The 21,979-nt window shown below is 45.7% G+C and overlaps 1 protein-coding gene and 1 non-coding gene across 3 annotated transcripts in view; both read left to right on the plus strand.

Moving 5' to 3' along the window:
* mtrex (Mtr4 exosome RNA helicase) overlaps nt 1-21,979 on the plus strand; it is a 55,865-nt gene that overhangs the window by 1,673 nt on the left and 32,213 nt on the right. For both annotated transcript variants that reach the window (XM_036936984.2, XM_090191773.1), the window contains exons 2-13: nt 466-609; nt 885-951; nt 1,055-1,117; nt 1,257-1,369; nt 1,569-1,743; nt 1,987-2,202; nt 2,575-2,673; nt 8,399-8,519; nt 8,665-8,796; nt 15,671-15,750; nt 16,755-16,865; nt 17,155-17,256. In XM_036936984.2, the coding sequence (XP_036792879.1) occupies nt 466-609; nt 885-951; nt 1,055-1,117; nt 1,257-1,369; nt 1,569-1,743; nt 1,987-2,202; nt 2,575-2,673; nt 8,399-8,519; nt 8,665-8,796; nt 15,671-15,750; nt 16,755-16,865; nt 17,155-17,256 (1,423 nt within the window). The remainder of the gene's footprint in view (nt 1-465; nt 610-884; nt 952-1,054; nt 1,118-1,256; nt 1,370-1,568; nt 1,744-1,986; nt 2,203-2,574; nt 2,674-8,398; nt 8,520-8,664; nt 8,797-15,670; nt 15,751-16,754; nt 16,866-17,154; nt 17,257-21,979) is intronic.
* LOC118937929 (small nucleolar RNA SNORA35) lies at nt 2,348-2,477 on the plus strand. Its single transcript, XR_005035337.2, has one exon. It is a non-coding gene; the product is annotated as a small nucleolar RNA SNORA35 (small nucleolar RNA).

Below are 21,979 nucleotides of genomic sequence, written 5' to 3' on the forward strand. Positions count from 1 at the left end.
TCTTTGTGACAACAGTTTTGGGAAGGCCCTTTCCTGTTTCAGCATGACAATGCCACCATGCACAAATGAGGTCCATACAGAAATGGTTTGTCAAGATCGGTGTGAAATAACTAGACTGGCTTGCACAGGGCCCTAACCTCAACCCCATCAATCAACTTTGGGATGAATTGGAACGCCGACTGCGAGTCAGGCCTAATCGCCCAACATCAATGCCCAACCTCACAAATGCTCTTGTGGCTGAATGGAAGCAAGTCCCCGTGTCAATGTTCCAACATCTAGTGAAAAGCCTTCCCAGAAGAGTGGAGGCTGTTATAGCAGCAAAAGGGGTAACAAATCCAGATTAATGCCCATGATTTTGGAGTGAGTTGTTCGACGAGCAGATATCCACATACATTTGGTCGTGTAGTGTATCAAATCAATGGAAGATGTAATTGACGGAATTACTGATTTATTCTCACTTTTCAGGAAAGCAACCAGTAATAATGATAAAGGCGGAACGAACGAGCCCCCTGCTGCCAAGACCAAGAGGGAAGCAGACAACGACGGGACAGATGAGGTGGTGTTCGGGAAAAAGGCCAAGCTGGAGACTGTCTCTACAGAGGAGATCAAGTAAGATGACGTGACTTTGAACAATTCTAGATTTGCTGCCTTAAGATCAGATATAGCTGCAGCATGGGATTGAGTCCGGCCCACTGCAATTTCAGTGCACTCTTTCATCTCTACCGACTGCCTAGATTTGTAATTGTGTCAAGTGTTATGATTCCCTGTTGGTGTAGACACATGGCTTCATGGCTATATGATACGCAAATTAGAGTGATGTGTGAATTCTACTCATGGTTGGTTAAGGGATTGAATGCTAATGAATATGAAATGGCCATCCCCAGTCTTGCCGACTGCATGCCCAAAGTGAAGGTGGAGCCGGTTGAGACAGTGGAAGGATGCAATCACGAGGTAAGAGCTTTCACAGATCTTTTGAAATATTAACAAAATATATATTTCCAATATATCAACCGGCTTCCCCTTACTGACATTTGTGTTTTCCTTACCTGAACAGGTGGCTCTGCCAGCCAATGAGGAGTACACACAGCTTAAGCCTCGTGTGGGGAAAGCAGCCAAGGTAGTGTAACTGTAAATCTCTGTTGTGTGGATATGGTGAAAGCACGGTCTGAAAATCAGGGCCTTAAACATTGCTTTGTCAAGTGACTCCAGTCCACCCATTTCTGTTCCTGCTAATGTCTTTCTGGTCTGTTTTGCAGGAGTACCCCTTCATTCTGGATCCCTTCCAACGTGAGGCCATTCTGTGTATAGACAACAACCAGTCAGTGCTTGTGTCTGCCCACACCTCTGCAGGAAAGACTGTCTGTGCAGAGTGAGTTTGACACACCGAGTGTGTGTTATTTTGGCTGTAAATTAGTTAATTGATTCATGTCACTGATTGGCTTGAGATTCCACTCACCTGATGTCCCAGGTAAAAATCAGTACCTGTACTTAGGACCTCAAAGGCCAGATTAGTGTATCTAGGCAGTCTCTTAAACACTTTCCCAAACCCACGTCTACCCCTCCTCCAGGTATGCCATAGCTCTAGCCCTGAGAGGGAAGCAGAGGGTAATCTTCACCAGCCCCATCAAGGCCCTGAGTAACCAGAAGTACAGAGAGATGTACGAAGAGTTCCAAGATGTTGGCTTGATGACCGGTGATGTCACCATCAACCCCACTGCCTCCTGCCTTGTCATGACCACTGAGGTACAACATCAGAGCTTTCCGTTATCATTCCATTATCATCACATTATCAACTCTCCACTCTGTCTGCTCAACTTGATATTGCCCTTGGCGCCGACCCCCACTCCGACCTCCGACCCCTGCTCTCATCTGTCTCCTCTGCTCCATTCTATATTTTGGAGGGATAAGGATAAAATGGAAGACGCATTTCTGTGGGCATTTGTGTATACATTGGACAATAAAGTTAACTTCTCCTTATTGTTTCAGATTCTGAGGAGCATGTTGTACCGAGGGTCAGAGGTCATGAGAGAGGTGGCCTGGGTCATCTTTGATGAGATCCATTACATGAGAGATGCAGAGCGTGGTGTGGTCTGGGAGGAGACCATCATCCTGCTTCCTGACAATGTCCACTATGTCTTCCTGTCCGCCACTATCCCCAACGCCAAGCAGTTTGCTGAGTGGATCTGCCACCTCCACAAACAGGTGGGGTTTATTTCATTAACTTGGTCACTTACTTGACTTAACCCTTGGTTCCTATAAGAAGCGCAGGCTGTTGACAGATGTCCCACATCTTGTGCCTCCAGAGGTGTCCACCACATATCCTATTACTTTTAAAGACCGGTCCCCTCGTCACTGTCTAGTGACCGGTCTGCCATCCCCCTGGCTGCCCTGTCTCACTCCAGTGCCAGACTAACCTTGGTCAGCAGAAGGACTGGGCCGCAACACTGGCCGTTCCCTTTCGAAGGCCGAGCACACACTTGGAAAGAATTTACTGAATCGACTTAACTGTGAATAAATTGTTATTGTGATGAGATGCTAATACTTTACTGGTGACTTCCTCTTGTCCCCATGCAGCCCTGTCACGTGGTGTATACTGACTTTCGGCCCACCCCCCTGCAGCACTACATCTTCCCAGCAGGTGGCGACGGACTTCACCTTGTGGTGGATGAGAACGTAAGGACATCCACAATACCAGAGGTTTCCTCTTGTCTTTGCTGTGACAACACGTTACCTTCTGCATTTACTTTTCACACTCACACACAGATGATGCACACCCTGTCATGGTGGAAATACACTTAATTCACTTCCTTGTACAGTCATTTGATAGATGTATCCATAAAGATAAAGTGGAAATGTTTAGGAGCAGCAATGGCTCAGTTGTGAAGTGGATGATCACACAAGCTCACAGAACGGTATCGCTGATGCGTAATTCCTCAGTTGCAAAGCTCACTACCAAGTTCCAACCCACCTCTGGAAGCAATGTTAGCACAATAACTGTTAGTTGGGAGCTTGATGAAATGGGTTTCCATGGCCAAGCAGCCACACATAAGCCTAAGATCACCATGCGCAATGCCAAGTGTTGGCTGGACTGGTGTAAAGCTCTGCGCCATTGGAATCTTGAGCAGTGGAAACGCATTGTCCGGAGTGATGAATCACGCTTCACCGTCTGGCAATCCGACAGGCTAATCTGTGTTTGGCGGATGCCAGGAGAATATTTTTTATTTAACCAGGTAGGCCAGTTAAGAACAAGTTCTCATTTACAACTGCGACCTGGTCAAGATAAAGCAAAGCAGTGCGACACAAACAACAACAGTGTTACACACAAACAAACGTACAGTCAATAACACAATAGAAAAATATATATACAGTGTATGCGAATGTAGTAAGATTGAGGTAAGGCAATACATAGACCTTTGTGGTGAAATAATTACAATTTAGCATTAACACTGGAGTGATAGATGTGCAGAAGATGAATGTGCAGGTAGAGATACTGGGGTGCAAAGGAGCAAAATAACAATATGGGGATGAGGTAGTTGGGTGGGCTGTGTACAGGTGCAATGATCGGTAAGCTGCTCTGACAGCTGATACTTAAAGTTAGTAAGGTAGTAATGCTACCTGCCCCAATGCATAGTGCCAACTGTAAAGGAGGAATAATGGTCTGGGGCGTTTTTTCATGTTTCGGGCTAGGTCTGTGTTAAGCATTGCTTGCATCACGCTGTTGTCCTAACAGACCAGATGGGTTACAGTGATGAGAGCCCACAAAAATTACTCCATTATTTAGGTTCGGTTTACAATGTCTGTCAGTGGGATGACTAAGCATGGTGTTAGGTGCCTGGCTAAACATACAAGTAGCAGCCATTCACACCTCTGAGAATAGTAGCTTAGTGATAACTATTCACACCTCTGAGAATAGTAGCTTAGTGATAACTATTCACACCTCTGGGAATAGTAGATAGTGATAACTATTCACACCTCTGAGAATAGTAGCTTGGTGATAACTATTCACACCTCTGGGAATAGTAGATAGTGATAACTATTCACACCTCTGGGAATAGTAGCTTGGTGATAACTATTCACACCTCTGGGAATAGTAGCTTGGTGATAACTATTCACACCTCTGGGAATAGTAGATAGTGATAACTATTCACACCTCTGAGAATAGTAGCTTGGTGATAACTATTCACACCTCTGAGAATAGTAGATAGTGATAACTATTCACACCTCTGAGAATAGTAGCTTGGTGATAACTATTCACACCTGAGAATAGTAGCTTGGTGATAACTATTCACACCTCTGGGAATAGTAGATAGTGATAACTATTCACACCTCTGGGAATAGTAGCTTGGTGATAGACATTCACACCTGGGAATAGTAGATAGTGATAACTATTCACACCTCTGGGAATAGTAGCTTGGTGATAGACATTCACACCTTAGAATAGTAGCTTAGTGATAACTATTCACACCTCTGGGAATAGTAGCTTGGTGATAGGCATTCACACCTGGGAATAGTAGATAGTGATAACTATTCACACCTCTGGGAATAGTAGCTTGGTGATAGACATTCACACCTGAGAATAGTAGCTTAGTGATAACTATTCACACCTCTGGGAATAGTAGATAGTGATAACTATTCACACCTCTGAGAATAGTAGCTTGGTGATAACTATTCACACCTCTGGGAATAGTAGATAGTGATAACTATTCACACCTCTGAGAATAGTAGCTTAGTGATAACTATTCACACCTCTGGGAATAGTAGATAGTGATAACTATTCACACCTCTGGGAATAGTAGCTTGGTGATAACTATTCACACCTCTGAGAATAGTAGATAGTGATAACTATTCACACCTCTGAGAATAGTAGATAGTGATAACTATTCACACCTCTGAGAATAGTAGCTTGGTGATAACTATTCACACCTGAGAATAGTAGCTTGGTGATAACTATTCACACCTCTGGGAATAGTAGATAGTGATAACTATTCACACCTCTGGGAATAGTAGATAGTGATAACTATTCACACCTCTGGGAATAGTAGATAGTGATAACTAGTCACACCTCTGGGAATAGTAGATAGTGATAACTATTCACACCTCTGAGAATAGTAGCTTGGTGATAACTATTCACACCTCTGAGAATAGTAGATAGTGATAACTATTCACACCTCTGAGAATAGTAGATAGTGATAACTATTCACACCTCTGGGAATAGTAGATAGTGATAACTATTCACACCTCTGAGAATAGTAGCTTAGTGATAACTATTCACACCTCTGGGAATAGTAGATAGTGATAACTATTCACACCTCTGGGAATAGTAGCTTGGTGATAACTATTCACACCTCTGAGAATAGTAGATAGTGATAACTATTCACACCTCTGAGAATAGTAGATAGTGATAACTATTCACACCTCTGAGAATAGTAGCTTGGTGATAACTATTCACACCTGAGAATAGTAGCTTGGTGATAACTATTCACACCTCTGGGAATAGTAGATAGTGATAACTATTCACACCTCTGGGAATAGTAGATAGTGATAACTATTCACACCTCTGAGAATAGTAGCTTGGTGATAACTATTCACACCTGAGAATAGTAGCTTGGTGATAACTATTCACACCTCTGGGAATAGTAGATAGTGATAACTAGTCACACCTCTGGGAATAGTAGATAGTGATAACTATTCACACCTCTGAGAATAGTAGCTTGGTGATAACTATTCACACCTCTGAGAATAGTAGATAGTGATAACTATTCACACCTCTGAGAATAGTAGATAGTGATAACTATTCACACCTCTGGGAATAGTAGATAGTGATAACTATTCACACCTCTGAGAATAGTAGCTTAGTGATAACTATTCACACCTCTGGGAATAGTAGATAGTGATAACTATTCACACCTCTGGGAATAGTAGCTTGGTGATAACTATTCACACCTCTGAGAATAGTAGATAGTGATAACTATTCACACCTCTGAGAATAGTAGATAGTGATAACTATTCACACCTCTGAGAATAGTAGCTTGGTGATAACTATTCACACCTGAGAATAGTAGCTTGGTGATAACTATTCACACCTCTGGGAATAGTAGATAGTGATAACTATTCACACCTCTGGGAATAGTAGATAGTGATAACTATTCACACCTCTGGGAATAGTAGATAGTGATAACTATTCACACCTCTGGGAATAGTAGATAGTGATAACTATTCACACCTCTGAGAATAGTAGCTTGGTGATAACTATTCACACCTCTGGGAATAGTAGATAGTGATAACTATTCACACCTCTGGGAATAGTAGCTTGGTGATAACTATTCACACCTCTGAGAATAGTAGATAGTGATAACTATTCACACCTCTGAGAATAGTAGATAGTGATAACTATTCACACCTCTGAGAATAGTAGCTTGGTGATAACTATTCACACCTGAGAATAGTAGCTTGGTGATAACTATTCACACCTCTGGGAATAGTAGATAGTGATAACTATTCACACCTCTGGGAATAGTAGCTTGGTGATAGACATTCACACCTGGGAATAGTAGATAGTGATAACTATTCACACCTCTGGGAATAGTAGCTTGGTGATAGACATTCACACCTTAGAATAGTAGCTTAGTGATAACTATTCACACCTCTGGGAATAGTAGCTTGGTGATAGACATTCACACCTGGGAATAGTAGATAGTGATAACTATTCACACCTCTGGGAATAGTAGCTTGGTGATAGACATTCACACCTGAGAATAGTAGCTTAGTGATAACTATTCACACCTCTGGGAATAGTAGATAGTGATAACTATTCACACCTCTGGGAATAGTAGCTTAGTGATAACTATTCACACCTCTGGGAATAGTAGATAGTGATAACTATTCACACCTCTGAGAATAGTAGCTTGGTGATAACTATTCACACCTCTGGGAATAGTAGATAGTGATAACTATTCACACCTCTGAGAATAGTAGCTTAGTGATAACTATTCACACCTCTGGGAATAGTAGATAGTGATAACTATTCACACCTCTGAGAATAGTAGCTTGGTGATAACTATTCACACCTCTGGGAATAGTAGATAGTGATAACTATTCACACCTCTGGGAATAGTAGCTTGGTGATAACTGTTCACACCTCTGGGAATAGTAGATAGTGATAACTATTCACACCTCTGGGAATAGTAGCGTAGTCATAGCCATTCACACCTCTGGGAATAGTAGCGTAGTCATAGCCATTCACACCTCTGGGAATAGTAGCATAGTCATAGCCATTCACACCTCTGGGAATAGTAGCGTAGTCCTAGCCATTCACACCTCTGGGAATAGTAGCGTAGTCATAGCCATTCACGCCTGGCTTAGAGAACTATTCACACCTCTGGGAATAGTAGCTTAGAGAACTATTCACACCTCTGGGAATAGTAGCTTAGAGAACTATTCACACCTCTGGGAATAGTAGCTTAGAGAACTATTCACACCTCTGGGAATAGTAGCTTAGAGAACTATTCACACCTCTGGGAATAGTAGCTTAGAGAACTATTCACACCTCTGGGAATGACCGATGTGTTGAATATAAGGGCCGGATGTTGACTGTCGAGATTGCTTACAACTATTAAAGTTTTATCCTTCACTACAGAAGACCGACCTGCGTCAAAGTTAGATATGTCAGTTTGTAATAGAATGTGAAATAAGCCCAGAGTGTCTGATCGTGTCTACTCTAGGGTCGGTTATTGATCCAGAGTGTCTGATCGTGTCTACTCTAGGGTCGGTTATTGATCCAGAGTGTCTGATCGTGTCTACTCTAGGGTCGGTTATTGATCCAGAGTGTCTGATCGTGTCTACTCTAGGGTCGGTTATTGATCCAGAGTGTCTGATCGTGTCTACTCTAGGGTCGGTTATTGATCCAGAGTGTCTGATCGTGTCTACTCTAGGGTCGGTTATTGATCCAGAGTGTCTGATCGTGTCTACTCTAGGGTCGGTTATTGATCCAGAGTGTCTGATCGTGTCTACTCTAGGGTCGGTTATTGATCCAGAGTGTCTGATCGTGTCTACTCTAGGGTCAGGTATTGATCCAGAGTGTCTGATCGTGTCTACTCTAGGGTCGGTTATTGATCCAGAGTGTCTGATCGTGTCTACTCTAGGGTCTGTTATTGATCCAGTGTGTCTGATCGTGTCTACTCTAGGGTCTGTTATTGATCCAGAGTGTCTGATCGTGTCTACTCTAGGGTCTGTTATTGATCCAGAGTGTCTGATCGTGTCTACTCTAGGGTCGGTTATTGATCCAGTGTGTCTGATCGTGTCTACTCTAGGGTCGGTTATTGATCCAGTGTGTCTGATCGTGTCTACTCTAGGGTCGGTTATTGATCCAGTGTGTCTGATCGTGTCTTGTTTCCTCCAGGGAGAGTTCAGAGAGGACAACTTCAACACGGCCATGCAGGTGCTGAGAGACACAGGGGACTCTGGGGGCAGTAGCGGAGGTGGCAAGTGGGACACCAAGGGACGCAAAGGAGGAACACGAGGTGTGTGACTAACTGCCTATACTGCTGACCACAAGTACTAATGTGAGCAAAGTTTTGTCAGATGACTTAGTGTCATCTAAATTTGGGTTTCAAAATTCCTGGAATGTTATCCAAAATCCCGTTTTGTTCACTGTGTTTCCTTTAGGGCCGTCCAACGTGTTCAAGATCGTGAAGATGATCATGGAGAAGAACTTCCAGCCGGTTATCATCTTCAGCTTCAGTAAGAAGGAGTGCGAGGCCTACGCCCTGCAGGTGTCCAAGCTGGACTTCAACACAGGTAGCTATTCCCTCGATGGGGAGAATTCATTAGAGCACACCATAGCAATGCGCTTTGCAGTGGAAAACGGATGATTCTTATTAGACATGTTCAGGTAGTCTGCCTCCACCAGTCTGTTTTCTTCTACTTGGTGCTTGCTGCGTACAACCATGTACCTCCTCCAAGGGTGGGACTGGAATGTTAGGAATTTTGCTAACAGTGTTTTTAATAGTCGCCATCACTCAAGATTCAAACAGGGCCTAAAATTAACACCTGCCAGCTGCAGGTAGATTTCACCAGTCACGTTGGCGCGTGGTCAGGGCTCCACAGTGCTAGTATTTCATTTGTATAAAAAAATGGTATGGTATCTGTATAGTGTGGTGTATCTGTGGGGGGGTGTCTGTATGGTGTGTGGCTCCACAATGCTAGCATTTCACTCGCATTTGTAAATAAAAATAGTGTGGGGTGTCTGTATGGTGTGTGTGGGGTGTCTGTAATACAGACACCATACAGACACACACACCATACAGACACCCCACACACACCAGACTACACAATTTTTATTTACAAATGCGAGTGAAGTGCTAGCACTGTGGAGTGGGTGTCTGTATGTGTGGGTGGTGTCTGTATGGTGGGTAGTGTGTGTGTGTGTGTGTGTAGTTGGTGTCTATATGTGTGGGTGGTGTCTGTATGGTGGGTAGTGTGTGTGTGTGTAGGTGGGGTGTCATTTCTTTGTAAAAAGGTATTTTGGAATCTACCAGCCACAAAATGTTAATTTTAACTGTACATGTAACTCACTGCTCTCTCTCATTTGCTCTCTTCGTGGTGTGACTAACAATACAAACTACATCCACTGATTTGTTATGCAGACTATGCTGATTCATTGCGCGATGATCCTGAGTATCAGCAGCAGGATGATGAATCTAGGCTGCAGATTTAATTGGTTAAATGTGGAAAAACCCACGAGTCAGAGTACGTTCTGCGTAGCTGGTGCAAGGGCACTAAATGTTCTCTGTCCACCGGCCAGACTAGGATGGCTGCGTATCCAGTGAGCCGACGACTCCAGCAGACATCAATATGCCCCATTGTGCTTACCTGGCTGCTTTTAGATCTCTGCTCCACTTACAGTGAAGAAATGCATTATGAGGTACTGCCCAGTCAGTCTCTGAGGGGGGAGACAACAGTGTAATGATAAAGATGGAGCAGATAAATCTTGGCTTGACCCTACAGAGGTTTCTATCCCTCCATCCTGACCAGAGGCTGTTTGTACTAAAAGAACAAATATTTTGACATTCTTCCTCCCTTTGTTGTTGCGTTGCAACACACTGACGCTGATACATCTTGTGAAAGATTTTGTATTTACACAACCAATTTCGCTAAGCCGTGCGTGTGGTTTATGCAGAAGGTTTTAGAATTCCTCTCTCTCACTCACTCACTCACTCACTCACTCTCTCACACACACACACACACAAAAACCTGTTTATCACCGTAGCAGTTCTTTAATAGCATCGTGATAAGGAGCAGCACTGTTGTAGTTTCGTCTGTTGTATTTATAGAAACAGAGCTGCTGGTCTGTTTTCAGGTTTAGGCAAATCCAGTGTTTCTTTAACCCTGTCCTCAGGACTCCAAGGGCTGCACATTTAGTTTTTTTGCCCTAGTACTACACAGCTGATTCAACTAGTCATCCAGCTTTGATTGTTTAACTCAGCTGTGTAGTACTAGGGCAAAAAAACAAAATGTGCAGCCTTTTGTGTCCCCGGGACGGCAAGGGTTGTAGTAATGCTATTGAGGATCATAGAGAGAAGGGAGCCACGTGCATCAGTCTTTCTCTTCTCTCTCCCTCCTGACCCCTCCCCCTCTAATGAACTTCTCTGGCTGGGGTTTAATCCTTTGACACATTGTTTCTGGGCTGTGTTTCTGGAACTGTCAGGCATGGCTTTTCCTCTGACACTGCCCCTGGAACCAACCAACCAACAGCATTACAGACTGACCGGCTCTATGATGAGTAGTCACATGTTGAAGTGTCTGCTGCTGTCTAATTGACTGATAAAGTGTGCGGTTGTTAAATAAGTAGTCTATCACTTGACTAGGCTACCAAGAGAATCAGACTATGATAAATGGTCATATGTTTGTTTCTCAGGCTGACCTGGATGTCATCTGATTAACTGTGTGTGTGGCGTGGAGCCTGTATTGTGTGTGGGGCCTGTATTGTGTGTGGTGTGGCGCCTGTATTCTATGTGTGTGTGGTGCCTGTATTCTGTGTGTGTGTGTGGGGCCTGTATTGTGTGGGGCCTGTATTGTGTGTTTGTGTGGTGTGGCGCCTGTATTGTGTGTGTGTGGTGTATTGTGTGTGTGGTGTGGAGCCTGTATTGTGTGTGTGGTGTGGAGCCTGTATTGTGTGTGTGGTGTGGCGCCTGTATTGTGTGTGTGTGTGGTGTGGCGCCTGTATTGTGTGTGTGTGTGGTGTGGCGCCTGTATTGTGTGTGTGTGTGGTGTGGCGCCTGTATTGTGTGTGTGTGTGGTGTGGCGCCTGTATTGTGCGTGTGTGTGGTGTGGCGCCTGTATTGTGTGTGTGTGTGTGTGGTGTGGCGCCTGTATTGTGTGTGTGTGTGTGGTGTGGCGCCTGTATTTGATGTGTGGCGCCTGTATTTGATGTGTGGCGCCTGTATTTGATGTGTGGCGCCTGTATTGTGTGTGTGATGTGTGGCGCCTGTATTGTGTGTGTGTGATGTGTGGCGCCTGTATTGTGTGTGATGTGTGGCGCCTGTATTGTGTGTGTGTGTGTGTGTGTGATGTGTGGCGCCTGTATTGTGTGTGTGGTGTGGCGCCTGTATTGTGTGGGTGTAGCGCGGCGCCTGTTGTGTGGCGCAGCGCCTGTATTGTGTGTGTGATGTGTGGCGCCTGTATTGTGTGTGTGTGGCACCTGTATTGTGTGTGTGTGTGTGATGTGTGGCACCAGGACTAAATGTCAGTTGGCTTTTCATAGCCAGTCATTCAGAGTATCTATACTGCTCCTGCTGTCTCTAGAGTTGAAAACAGCAGGTCTGGGACAGGTAACACGTCCGGTGAACAGCTCAGGGTTCCATAGCCGCAGGTAGAACCGTTGAAACTGGAGCAGCAGCACGACCAGGTGGACTGGGGACAGCAAGGAGTTATCATGCCAGGTAGTCCTGAGCCATGGTCTTAGGGCTCAGGTCCTCCAAGAGAGAAGGAGAAAGAGAGAATTAGAGAGCATACTTAAATTCACACAGGACACCGGATAAGACAGGAGTACTCCAGATATAAGACTGAACCTAGCCCCCGACACAAACTACTGCAGCATAAATACTGGAGGCTGAGACCGGAGGGGTCAGGAGACACTGTGGCCCCATCCCATGATACCCCCAGACAGGGCCAAACAGGCAGGATATAACCCCACCCACTTTGCCAAATCACAGCCCCCACATCACTAGAGGGATATCTTCAAACCACCAACTTACCATCCGGAGACAAGGACAAATATAGCCAACAAAGATCTCCGCCACAGCGCAACCCGGGGGGGCGCCAACCCAGACAGGAAGATCACGTCAGTGACTCAACCCACTCAAGTGACGCACCCCCTGGGTACGGCATGGAAGAGCACCAGTAAGCCAGTGACTCAGCCCCTGTAATAGGGTTAGAGGCATAGAATCCCAGTGGAGAGAGGGGAACCGGCCAGGCAGAGACAGCAAGGGCGGTTCGTTGCTCTAGAGCACCTTCACACTCCTGGGCCAGACTACACTCAATCATATGACCCACTGAAGAGATGAGTCTTCAATAAAGACTTAAAGGTTGAGACCGAGTCTGCGTCTCTTGCATGGGTAGGCAGACCATTCCATAAAAATGGAGCTCTATAGGAGAAAGCTCTGCCTCCAGCTGTTTGCTTAGAAATTCTAGGGACAATTAGGAGGCCTGCGTCTTGTGACCGTAGCGTACATGTAGGTATGTACGGCAGGACCAAATCGGAAAGATAGGTAGGAGCAAGCCCATGTAATGCCCTTGCCTTAACAGCAAGCCAGTGTAGAGAGGCTAGCAATGGAGTAATATGATCACATTTTTTGGTTCTAGTCAGCATTCTAGCAGCCGTATTTAGCACTAACTGAAGTTTATTTAGTGCTTTATCGCTTTGTGGCGACTGTATAGTGTGGTGCCTGTATAGTGTGGTGCCTGTATAGTGTCTATAGTGTGGCGCCTGTATAGTGTCTATAGTGTGGCGCCTGTATAGTGTCTATAGTGTGGCGCCTGTATAGTGTCTGTATGGTGTGGCGCCTGTATGGTGTGGCGCCTGTATGGTGTCTGTATGGTGTGGCGCCTGTATGGTGTCTGTATGGTGTGGCGCCTGTATGGCGTCGCCCCTGTATGGTGTCTGGGTGGTGTGGCCCCTGTATGGTGTGGCGCCTGTATGTTGTCTGTATGGTGTGGCCCCTGTATGGTGTCTGTATGGTGTGGCGACTATATGGCACCTGTATAGTGTCTGTGTGGCGCCTGTATGGTGTGGCGCCTGTATGGTGTGGCGCCTTTATGGTGTGGTTACTATATGGCACCTGTACTGTGTCTGTGTGGCGTCTGTATGGTGTGGCCCCTGTATAGTGTCTGTATGGTGTGGTGTCTGTGTTGTGTGGCACCTGTATGGTATGGCGCCTGTATGGTGTCTGTATGGTGTGGCGCCTGTATGGTGTCTGTATGGTGTGGCGACTATATGGCACCTGTATAGTGTCTGTGTGGCGCCTGTATGGTGTGGCACCTGTATGGTGTGGCGCCTGTATGGTGTGGTTACTATATGGCACCTGTACTGTGTCTGTGTGGCATCTGTATGGTGTGGCCCCTGTATAGTGTCTGTATGGTGTTGCGCCTGTATGGTGTGTCGACTATATGGCGCCTGTATAGTGCTTGTATGGTGTGGCGCCTGTATTGTCTGTGTGGTGTCTGTATGGTGTGGCCCTTGTATGGTGTGGCCCCTGTATGGTATGGCGCCTGTATAGTGTCTGTATGGTGTGGCCCCTGTATAGTGTCTGTATGGTGTGGCCCCTGTATAGTGTCTGTATGGTGTGGTGTCTGTGTTGTGTGGCACCTGTATGGTATGGCGCCTGTATGGTGTCTGTATGGTGTGGCGCCTGTATGGTGTCTGTATGGTGTGGCGACTATATGGCACCTGTATAGTGTCTGCGTGGCGCCTGTATGGTGTGGCACCTGTATGGTGTGGCGCCTGTATGGTGTGGTTACTATATGGCACCTGTACTGTGTCTGTGTGGCATCTGTATGGTGTGGCCCCTGTATAGTGTCTGTATGGTGTGTCGACTATATGGCGCCTGTATAGTGCTTGTATGGTGTGGCGCCTGTATTGTCTGTGTGGTGTCTGTATGGTGTGGCCCTTGTATGGTGTGGCCCCTGTATGGTGTGGCGCCTGTATGTTGTCTGTATGGCTTCTGTATGGTGCGGCTTCTGTATGGTGCGGCGCCTGGATGGTGTGGCGCCTGTATTGTGTCTGTATGGTTTGGCGCCTGTATGCTGTCTGTATGGTGTGGCGCCTGTATGCTGTCTGTATGGTGTGGCGCCTGTATGCTGTCTGTATGGTGTGGCGCCTGTATGCTGTCTGTATGGTGTGGCGCCTGTATGGTGTTGCGCCTGTATGGTGTGTCGATTATATGGCGCCTGTATAGTGCCTGTATGGTGTGGCGCCTGTATTGTCTGTGTGGTGTCTGTATGGTGTGGCGTCTGTGTGGTGTCTGTATGGTGTGGCGTCTGTGTGGTGTCTGTATGGTGTGGCGCCTGTATGGTGTCTGTATGGTGTGGCACCTGTATGGTGTCTGTATGGTGTGGCGCCTGTATGGTGTGGCTACTATGGTGTGTCGACTATATGGCACCTGTATAGTGTCTGTGTGGTGTGGCCCATGAATAGTGTCTGTATGCTCTGGCGCCTGTATAGTGTCTATGGTGTGGCGCCTGTATAATGTCTGTATGGTGTGGCGTCTGTATAGTGTGGCGTCTGTATGGTGTGGCGCCTGTCTGGTGTGTGTGGTGTCTGTATGGTGTCTGGTGTGTATGGTGTCTGGTGTGTGTGGTGTCTGTATGGTGTGGCGCCTGTGTGGTGTATGTCTGGTGTCTGTATAGTAATGTGACCATGGCGTCTAGTATTTCTATAGCGGTGTGAACACATTTATAGGAGAGGAGAGGAGAGGCGCACCCTCCCATACCCGCACACACAGGGTCCTGCCTACAGTCACCGTGGAGTGCAAATACAAGTCATGTATTTGAATATGAAAATGGCTGTGGGTTATCATATCTGCATGTATTTTATTCCTGTTTGCCTCAGTTCCTGGTCTGATCCATCAGACTGTCTATCACTGCATGTACTTTTACATGGTCTGCGCTGCAACATTGTTCTCAGACAAAACACTCACTACCTGCCCTGTCAGAGGGTCCTGTGTGGCTGTCTGTAGAGCGTGGCGTTTGCAACGCCAGGGTTGTGGGTTCGATTCCTATTGGGGACCAGTACAAAAATGTATGCACTCACTACTGTAAGTGGCTCTGGATAAGAGCGTCTGCTAAATGACTCACTACTGTAAGTGGCTCTGGATAAGAGCGTCTGCTAAATGACTCACTACTGTAAGTGGCTCTGGATAAGAGTGTCTGCTAAATGACTCACTACTGTAGTGGATAAGAGTCTGCTAAATGACTCAATACTGTAAGTGGCTCTGGATAAGAGGGTCTGCTAAATGACTCAATACTGTAATTGGCTCTGGATAATTGTCTGCTCAATTGACTCATGTAAATGTAGAAGGCTGTTGATCTTTGGAGTGGTGGCGGAAGTGGCACTATACACGTCTGATGGTCGACCGTGTCAGTTAATATGCACATGTCCCATTTGTTTTTCCAGATGAGGAGAAGCAGCTTGTAGAGGAGGTGTTTAACAACGCTGTAGACTGTCTGTCTGACGATGACAAGAAGCTGCCTCAGGTGGGTCGGTTGATTTGAATATCATTAAATATATACATGCCCACACACTGAAAAAAGCCTGATTTGCTTGTTTGCAATACATGCTGTTCTCACTTAAATCAGCCAATTCATGCATCCCATACAATGTCAATAGAGGCAGAAGAAAAGTCTCCTGTCATGTTGAACTCCACTCTAATAAAGTCTGTGTGAATTGGGTCTCCTTGATGTGTGGTCATCCATGGCTATTAGAACTCTAACACACGAGCCACAGCAAAGAGCAACGTGAAGAGCTTGTTCTGAAATGGTTCAGATCGGTGACATGCAGAGATATTTTGGAGGTTCTGAAAGTGGATTCTTTATTAGCCTGTAAAAGTTTCCACCAGTCTCTCTGTGGTTCGCGCTAGTGGTTTTGATTACAAGCACACACTATATTTCCTTATTTCTCTATCCCTTTATACCGTTAGTTCAGGCTGTATAGGATGTGTTCTTCTGTGGTTGTTTCTGTTTGTGTAGTTTGAGCAGGCAGACTAGCGATTTAAGACAATTGGGACAGTAACGAAAGGTTGCTGGTTCGAATCCTTGAACCGACTAAGTTAACCTGTCAACATAATCCCTTGAGCAAGGCACTTAACCCTAATTGTTCCTGTAAGTCGCTCTGGGTAAGAGCATCTGCTGAGTGACAAATGTAAAATTCTACTGAGCGGTGGTCGTTGGTTTATAGTGTAGTAGAGCTGTCAGAAGGCTGCTGCAGTTTGAAGGCTGGCTCAGAGGGTCTGGTAATGGTCACAACCATGTGTGTGGCTCTGCTAGGGTCAGAGGAGGACAGCATATTTTTATTCTTCAGATGGATGGCTGGCTTAAGCTAATGTGAACAGTAAAAAAAAAAAAAATAGTTTTACATTTTGATCTGACATCATTGTATGGCTTCACTGATTTCTAGATTGTCCTGTCTTTGACATATGTTAGTGTGTCTTTAACAATAAATGTGTTATTCATCAAATGACTTATTATTGCTGTGTTTCCAGGTAGAGAATGTTCTACCACTACTGAAGAGAGGTATAGGGATTCACCACGGGGGACTGCTCCCCATCCTGAAGGAAACCATTGAGATCCTCTTCTCTGAGGGGCTAATTAAGGTAGGCCTTGCCGGTCTGGAACTTACCTGGATCTCACTTTAACTTATACAGAACGTTGTCATTCACTTGAAACCTTTTCACGCTATCACTCCCACCCCAAACATACTGTGCTGGCTTGGATATGGTCATTTCCAGCACGGTTCCAGCAACTATTATGGATCCAACCAGACTAGCACAGTATACCTCGGCTAATCTCAGCTCAATAGGGTGAAAAAGCTATAGCCATTCCTGTGTGTTTTAAATTGGAGTGAGTTTGTTAAATGTATTGTTGTTGATCCTCTCTCCTCAGGCGTTGTTTGCCACAGAGACCTTTGCCATGGGCATCAACATGCCTGCCCGCACCGTCCTGTTCACCAGCGCACGCAAGTTTGACGGCAAAGACTTCCGATGGGTAACACACCTTTTAATAAGCCATGCTCCCGCTGGGTAACGCACCTTTTGATGAGCCAGGCTCCCGCTGGGTAACACACCTTTTGATGGGCCAGGCTCCCGCCGGGTAACACTCGTTTTGATGAGCCTGGCTCTCACATACCTGTGATTGTACCACGCGCTCTTCTCTCTGTCTAACAGGTCATATTGAGGGTTCATCATTTCCGTTGTGTGTGTGTGTGCATTGACGCCTTTATAAGGCCACGGAGGGAGCACAGAGGGAGCTGGGAGTCTCTGGCGTAAGATAAACAGCCACGTATTGTTTGTGAGGAGCTGGGGGCCACGGGGCCGGCCGTGAATCAAGCTGTTGGGAATGAAAGGGCCAGATCGTTACACCTCTGGCTCGGAGAGGGATATGGGGGAGAAAAGATGAGGAGAGAGGGAAAGGGAAGCGGCTGTCCAAGAGGCTCGCGAATAACATCTGGTGTGGTTAAACTGGTGCCAGAACACCACGCATGCAGTCAAGGCTTCCCTTCTCCTCTCCCCCCTCTCTCCTTTCCTCCCTCAGTAACAAAACAGAGAGCAGAAATCCAGGGCCTCTTCGTGGGGTGACTGCTCCCTCTTATCTCGCTCCATATGCTCATCTTTCTCCATCCCTCCCTCCTCCCCTTCCCCCTCTCAGAGATTTATGAGGAGAGGACCATCCAGAGCCAGTCTTATAATCAGGACCTTATGATGTAGAGCACCAAAAATGCCCAAGAGATTATGATTGAATCTGCATGACGAAGGTATCAACAGAGCTGTTCGGGTTAGTTTCGTGGCAGAGAATGTTTATACAGTTAGAGATGAAAGAAAATCTGTTGATTAGCCTAATCAGGGCCATGTGTGTCATGCAGCGTTAGTAAAGCAGAGGGTTTTAAAGCCAAGGGGCAAATCAAGGCATTCCAGCTCTCCTCCATGTTAATGTTCTGAAGAGGTGTTGCAACGCCAGGGTAAAGTTTCAAGTTTTACTAGTCTGGGATACACATGGTAAACACCGTCCAACGAAATGCTTACTTGCAGGTTCCTCCTCGACAATGCAACAACCACAATAAAAGTTAAGAATATGATCATAAAGTAAATGGCTTAGTAGAATATAATAAACATTTTTGCATAAGAATCAAATCAAGTTTTATTTGTCACATGTGCCGAATACAACAGGTGTAGACTTTACAGTGAAATGCTGAATACAACAGGTGTAGACTTTACAGTGAAATGGTGTAGACTTTACAGTGAAATGCTGAATACAACAGGTGTAGACTTTACAGTGAAATGCTTACTTACGAGCTCCTAACCAACAATGCAGTTAAAAACAAATAAGAATAAGAAATAAAAGTAACAAGTAATTAAAGAGCAGCCGTAAAATAACAATAGCGAGACTATATACAGGGGTACCGGTACAGAGTCAATGTGCGGGGGCACCGGTTAGTTGAGGTAATATGTACATGTAGGTGGAGTTATTAAAGTGACTATGCATAGAGAGTAGCAGCGGTGTAAAAGGGGGGGGTGCAAATAATCTGGGTAGCCATTTGATTAGACATTGCGGTGTCTTATGGCTTGGGGGTAGAAGCTGTTTAGAAGCCTCTTCAACCTAGACTTGGCGCTCCGGTACTGCTTGCTGTGCGGTAACAGAGATAAGTCTATTACCAAGGTGGCTGGAGTCTTTGACAATTTTTAGGGCCTTCCTCTGACACCGCCTGGTATAGAGGTCCTGGATGGCAGGAAGCTTGGCCCCAGTGATGTTCTGGGCCGTTCGCACTACCCTCTGTAGTGCCTTGCGGTTGGAGGCCGAGCAGTTTCCATATCAGGTAGTGATGCAACCAGTCAGGATGCTCGTGATGGTACAGCTGTAGAACCTTTTGAGGATCTGAAGACACATGCCAAATCTTTTCAGTCTCCGGAGGGGGAATAGGTTTTGTCGTGCCCTCTTCACAACTGTTGGTGATGTGGACACCAAGGAACTTGAAGCTCTGATCCTGCTCCGCTACAGCCCTGTCGATGAGAATGGGGGCGCGCGCTGTCCTCTTTTTCCTGTAGTCCACATTCATCTCCTTTGTCTTGATCACGTTGAGGGAGAGGTTGTTGTCCTGGCACCACACGGCCAGGTCTCTGACCACCTCCCCATAGGCTCTCTCGTTGTTGTCGGTGATCAGGCCTAACACTGTTGTGTCATCGGCAAACTTAATGATGGTGTTGGAGTCATGCTTGGCTGAGCAGTCATGAGTGAACAAGGAGTACAGAAGGGGACTGAGCACGCACCCCTGAGGGTCCCCTCTGTTGAGGATCAGCGTGGAGGTGTTGTTACCTACCTTTACCACCTGGGGGCAGCCCGTCAGGAAGTCCAGGATCTAGTTGCAGAGGGAGGTGTTTAGTCCCAGGGACCTTAGCTTATTGATGCACTTTGAGGGCACTATGACATTGATCGCTGAGCTGTGGTCAATTAATAGCATTCTCACATAGGTGTTCCTTTTGTTCAGGTGGGAAAGGGCAGTGTGGAGTGCAATAGAGATCGCATCATCTGTGGATCTGTTGGGGAGGTATGCAAATTGGAATGGGTCTAGGGTTTCTGGAATAATGGTGTTGATGTGCGCCATGACCAGCCTTTCAAAGCACTTCATGGCTACAGACGTGAGTGTTATGGGTCGGTGGTCATTTAGGCAGGTTACCTGAGTCCCTGTGCCCAAGAACACTATGATGGTCTGCTTAAAACATGTTGGTATTACAGACTCGGACAGGGAGAGGTTGAAAATGTCAGTGAAGACACTTGCCAGTTGGTCAGCGCATGCTCGCAGTACACGTCCTGGTAATCTGTCTGGCCCTGCGGCCTTGTGAATGTTGGCCTGTTTAAAGGTCTTACATCGGCTGCAGAGAGCGTGATCACACAGTCTTCCGGCAACAGCTGGTGCATCTCATGCATGTTTCAGTGTTATTTGCCTCGAAGCGAGCATAGAAGTAGTTTAGCTCCTCTGGTAGGCTCGTGTCATTGGGCAGTCCTCGGCAGTGCTTCCCTTAGTAGTCTAATGGTTTGCAAGCCCTGCCACATCCGACGAGCATCAGAGCCGGTGTAGTACGATTCGATCTTAGTCCTGTATTGCCGCTTTCCCTAATTGAAGGTTCGTCGGAAGGCGTAGCGGGATTTCTAATAAGCTCCCGGGTTAGAATCCCACTCTTTGAAAGCAGCAGCTCTAGCCTTTAGCTCAGTGCGATGTTGCCTGTAATTCATGGCTTCTGGTTGGCGTATGTAGGTCATTGTGGGGACGACATCATTGATGTACTTATTGACGAAGCCAATGACTGATGTGGTGTATTCCATAGGCGGAATCCCGGAACATATTCCAGTCTGTGCTAGCAAAACAGTCCTGTAGCTCAGCATCTGCTTCATATGACCACTTTTTATTGTTTGAGTCACTGGTCCTTCCTGCTTTAATGTTTGCTTGTAAGCCCGGAATCATGAGGCTTGAATTATGGTCAGATTTGCCAAATGGATGGCGAGGGAGAGCTTTGTATACGTCTCTGTGTATGGAGTAAAGGTGGTCTAGTTTTTTTTTCTCTCTCTGGTTGAAAATTACCATGCTAATTGAAATTTGGTAAGACATATTTAATGTTCCCTACATTCAAGTCCCCGGCTACGAGGAGTGGCGTCTCTGGGTGAGCGTTTTCCTATTTGCTTATGGCAGAATACAGCTCATTCAGTGCGGTCTTTGTGCCAGCATCCGTCTGTGGTGGTATATTGACACCTACGAAAAATACAGATGATAAACTCTTGGTAGATAGTGTGGTCTACAGCGTATCATGAGATACTCTACCTCAGGTGAGCAAAACCTTGAGACTTCCTTAGATATTGTGCACCAGCTGTTATTTACAAAAATACATAGTCTGCCGCTCCTTGTCTTACCAGACTCTGCTGTTCTATCCTGCTGATACAGCGTATAACAAGCCAGCTGTATGTTGATGGTGTCGTCGTTCAGCCACGACTCAGTGAAGCATAAGATATTACACTTTTGAATGACCCGTTGGTAGTTTAATCTTCCGCGTAGGTCATCGATTTTATTTTCCAAAGATTGCACGTCTGCTAGCAGAATGGAGGGAAGTGGGGCTTTATTCGATCGCGTACGAGTTCTCAGAAGGCAGTTCTCCTTCTGGCCCCTTTTTCTCTGCCTTTATACAAATGAAGCAGTATATCATACACGTCAGGCTCGTCGGAGTTGTTAAAGGGTAAAAAGGATTCTGCCAGTCCATGGTGCGTAATCGGTGTTCTGATTTCCTCAAGTTCTTTTCGGTCATATGAGACGGTAGCAGCAACATTATGTACAATATTAGTAAAAAATAATCATTTACAAACGACGAAAAGAAACAAATAAAAAACACAATTGTTTATGAATACGGAAAACGTCAGCCTTGTTCTCCGGTGCCCTCTTTATAATACAAGAATTACAATTTATAATATTTACACGTTTGGGGGATTGGCGCCAAGTAATGTAGATGTTGCATAAAAAAACAATCCACCTTCAGGAGCATACCCCCGCTGACTGTTCTAGCTCGTATTTGGTTCAGAAAAAAGCATTTGAACATGTACATGTAGACCTCTAAAAGAATCCTTCCCATGACATTCTGTACACATGGGTTTGAATGACTAGAAACTGAAAGTTTTCCTTGTTTCATTGGTCCTACACATTTATTCTGCTCTACATTACATCTGTGTGAAT

This window comes from Oncorhynchus mykiss, chromosome 12, assembly GCF_057628025.1.
Source record: "Oncorhynchus mykiss isolate SJ-2025 chromosome 12, ASM5762802v1, whole genome shotgun sequence".
Classification (NCBI taxonomy): domain Eukaryota; kingdom Metazoa; phylum Chordata; class Actinopteri; order Salmoniformes; family Salmonidae; genus Oncorhynchus; species Oncorhynchus mykiss.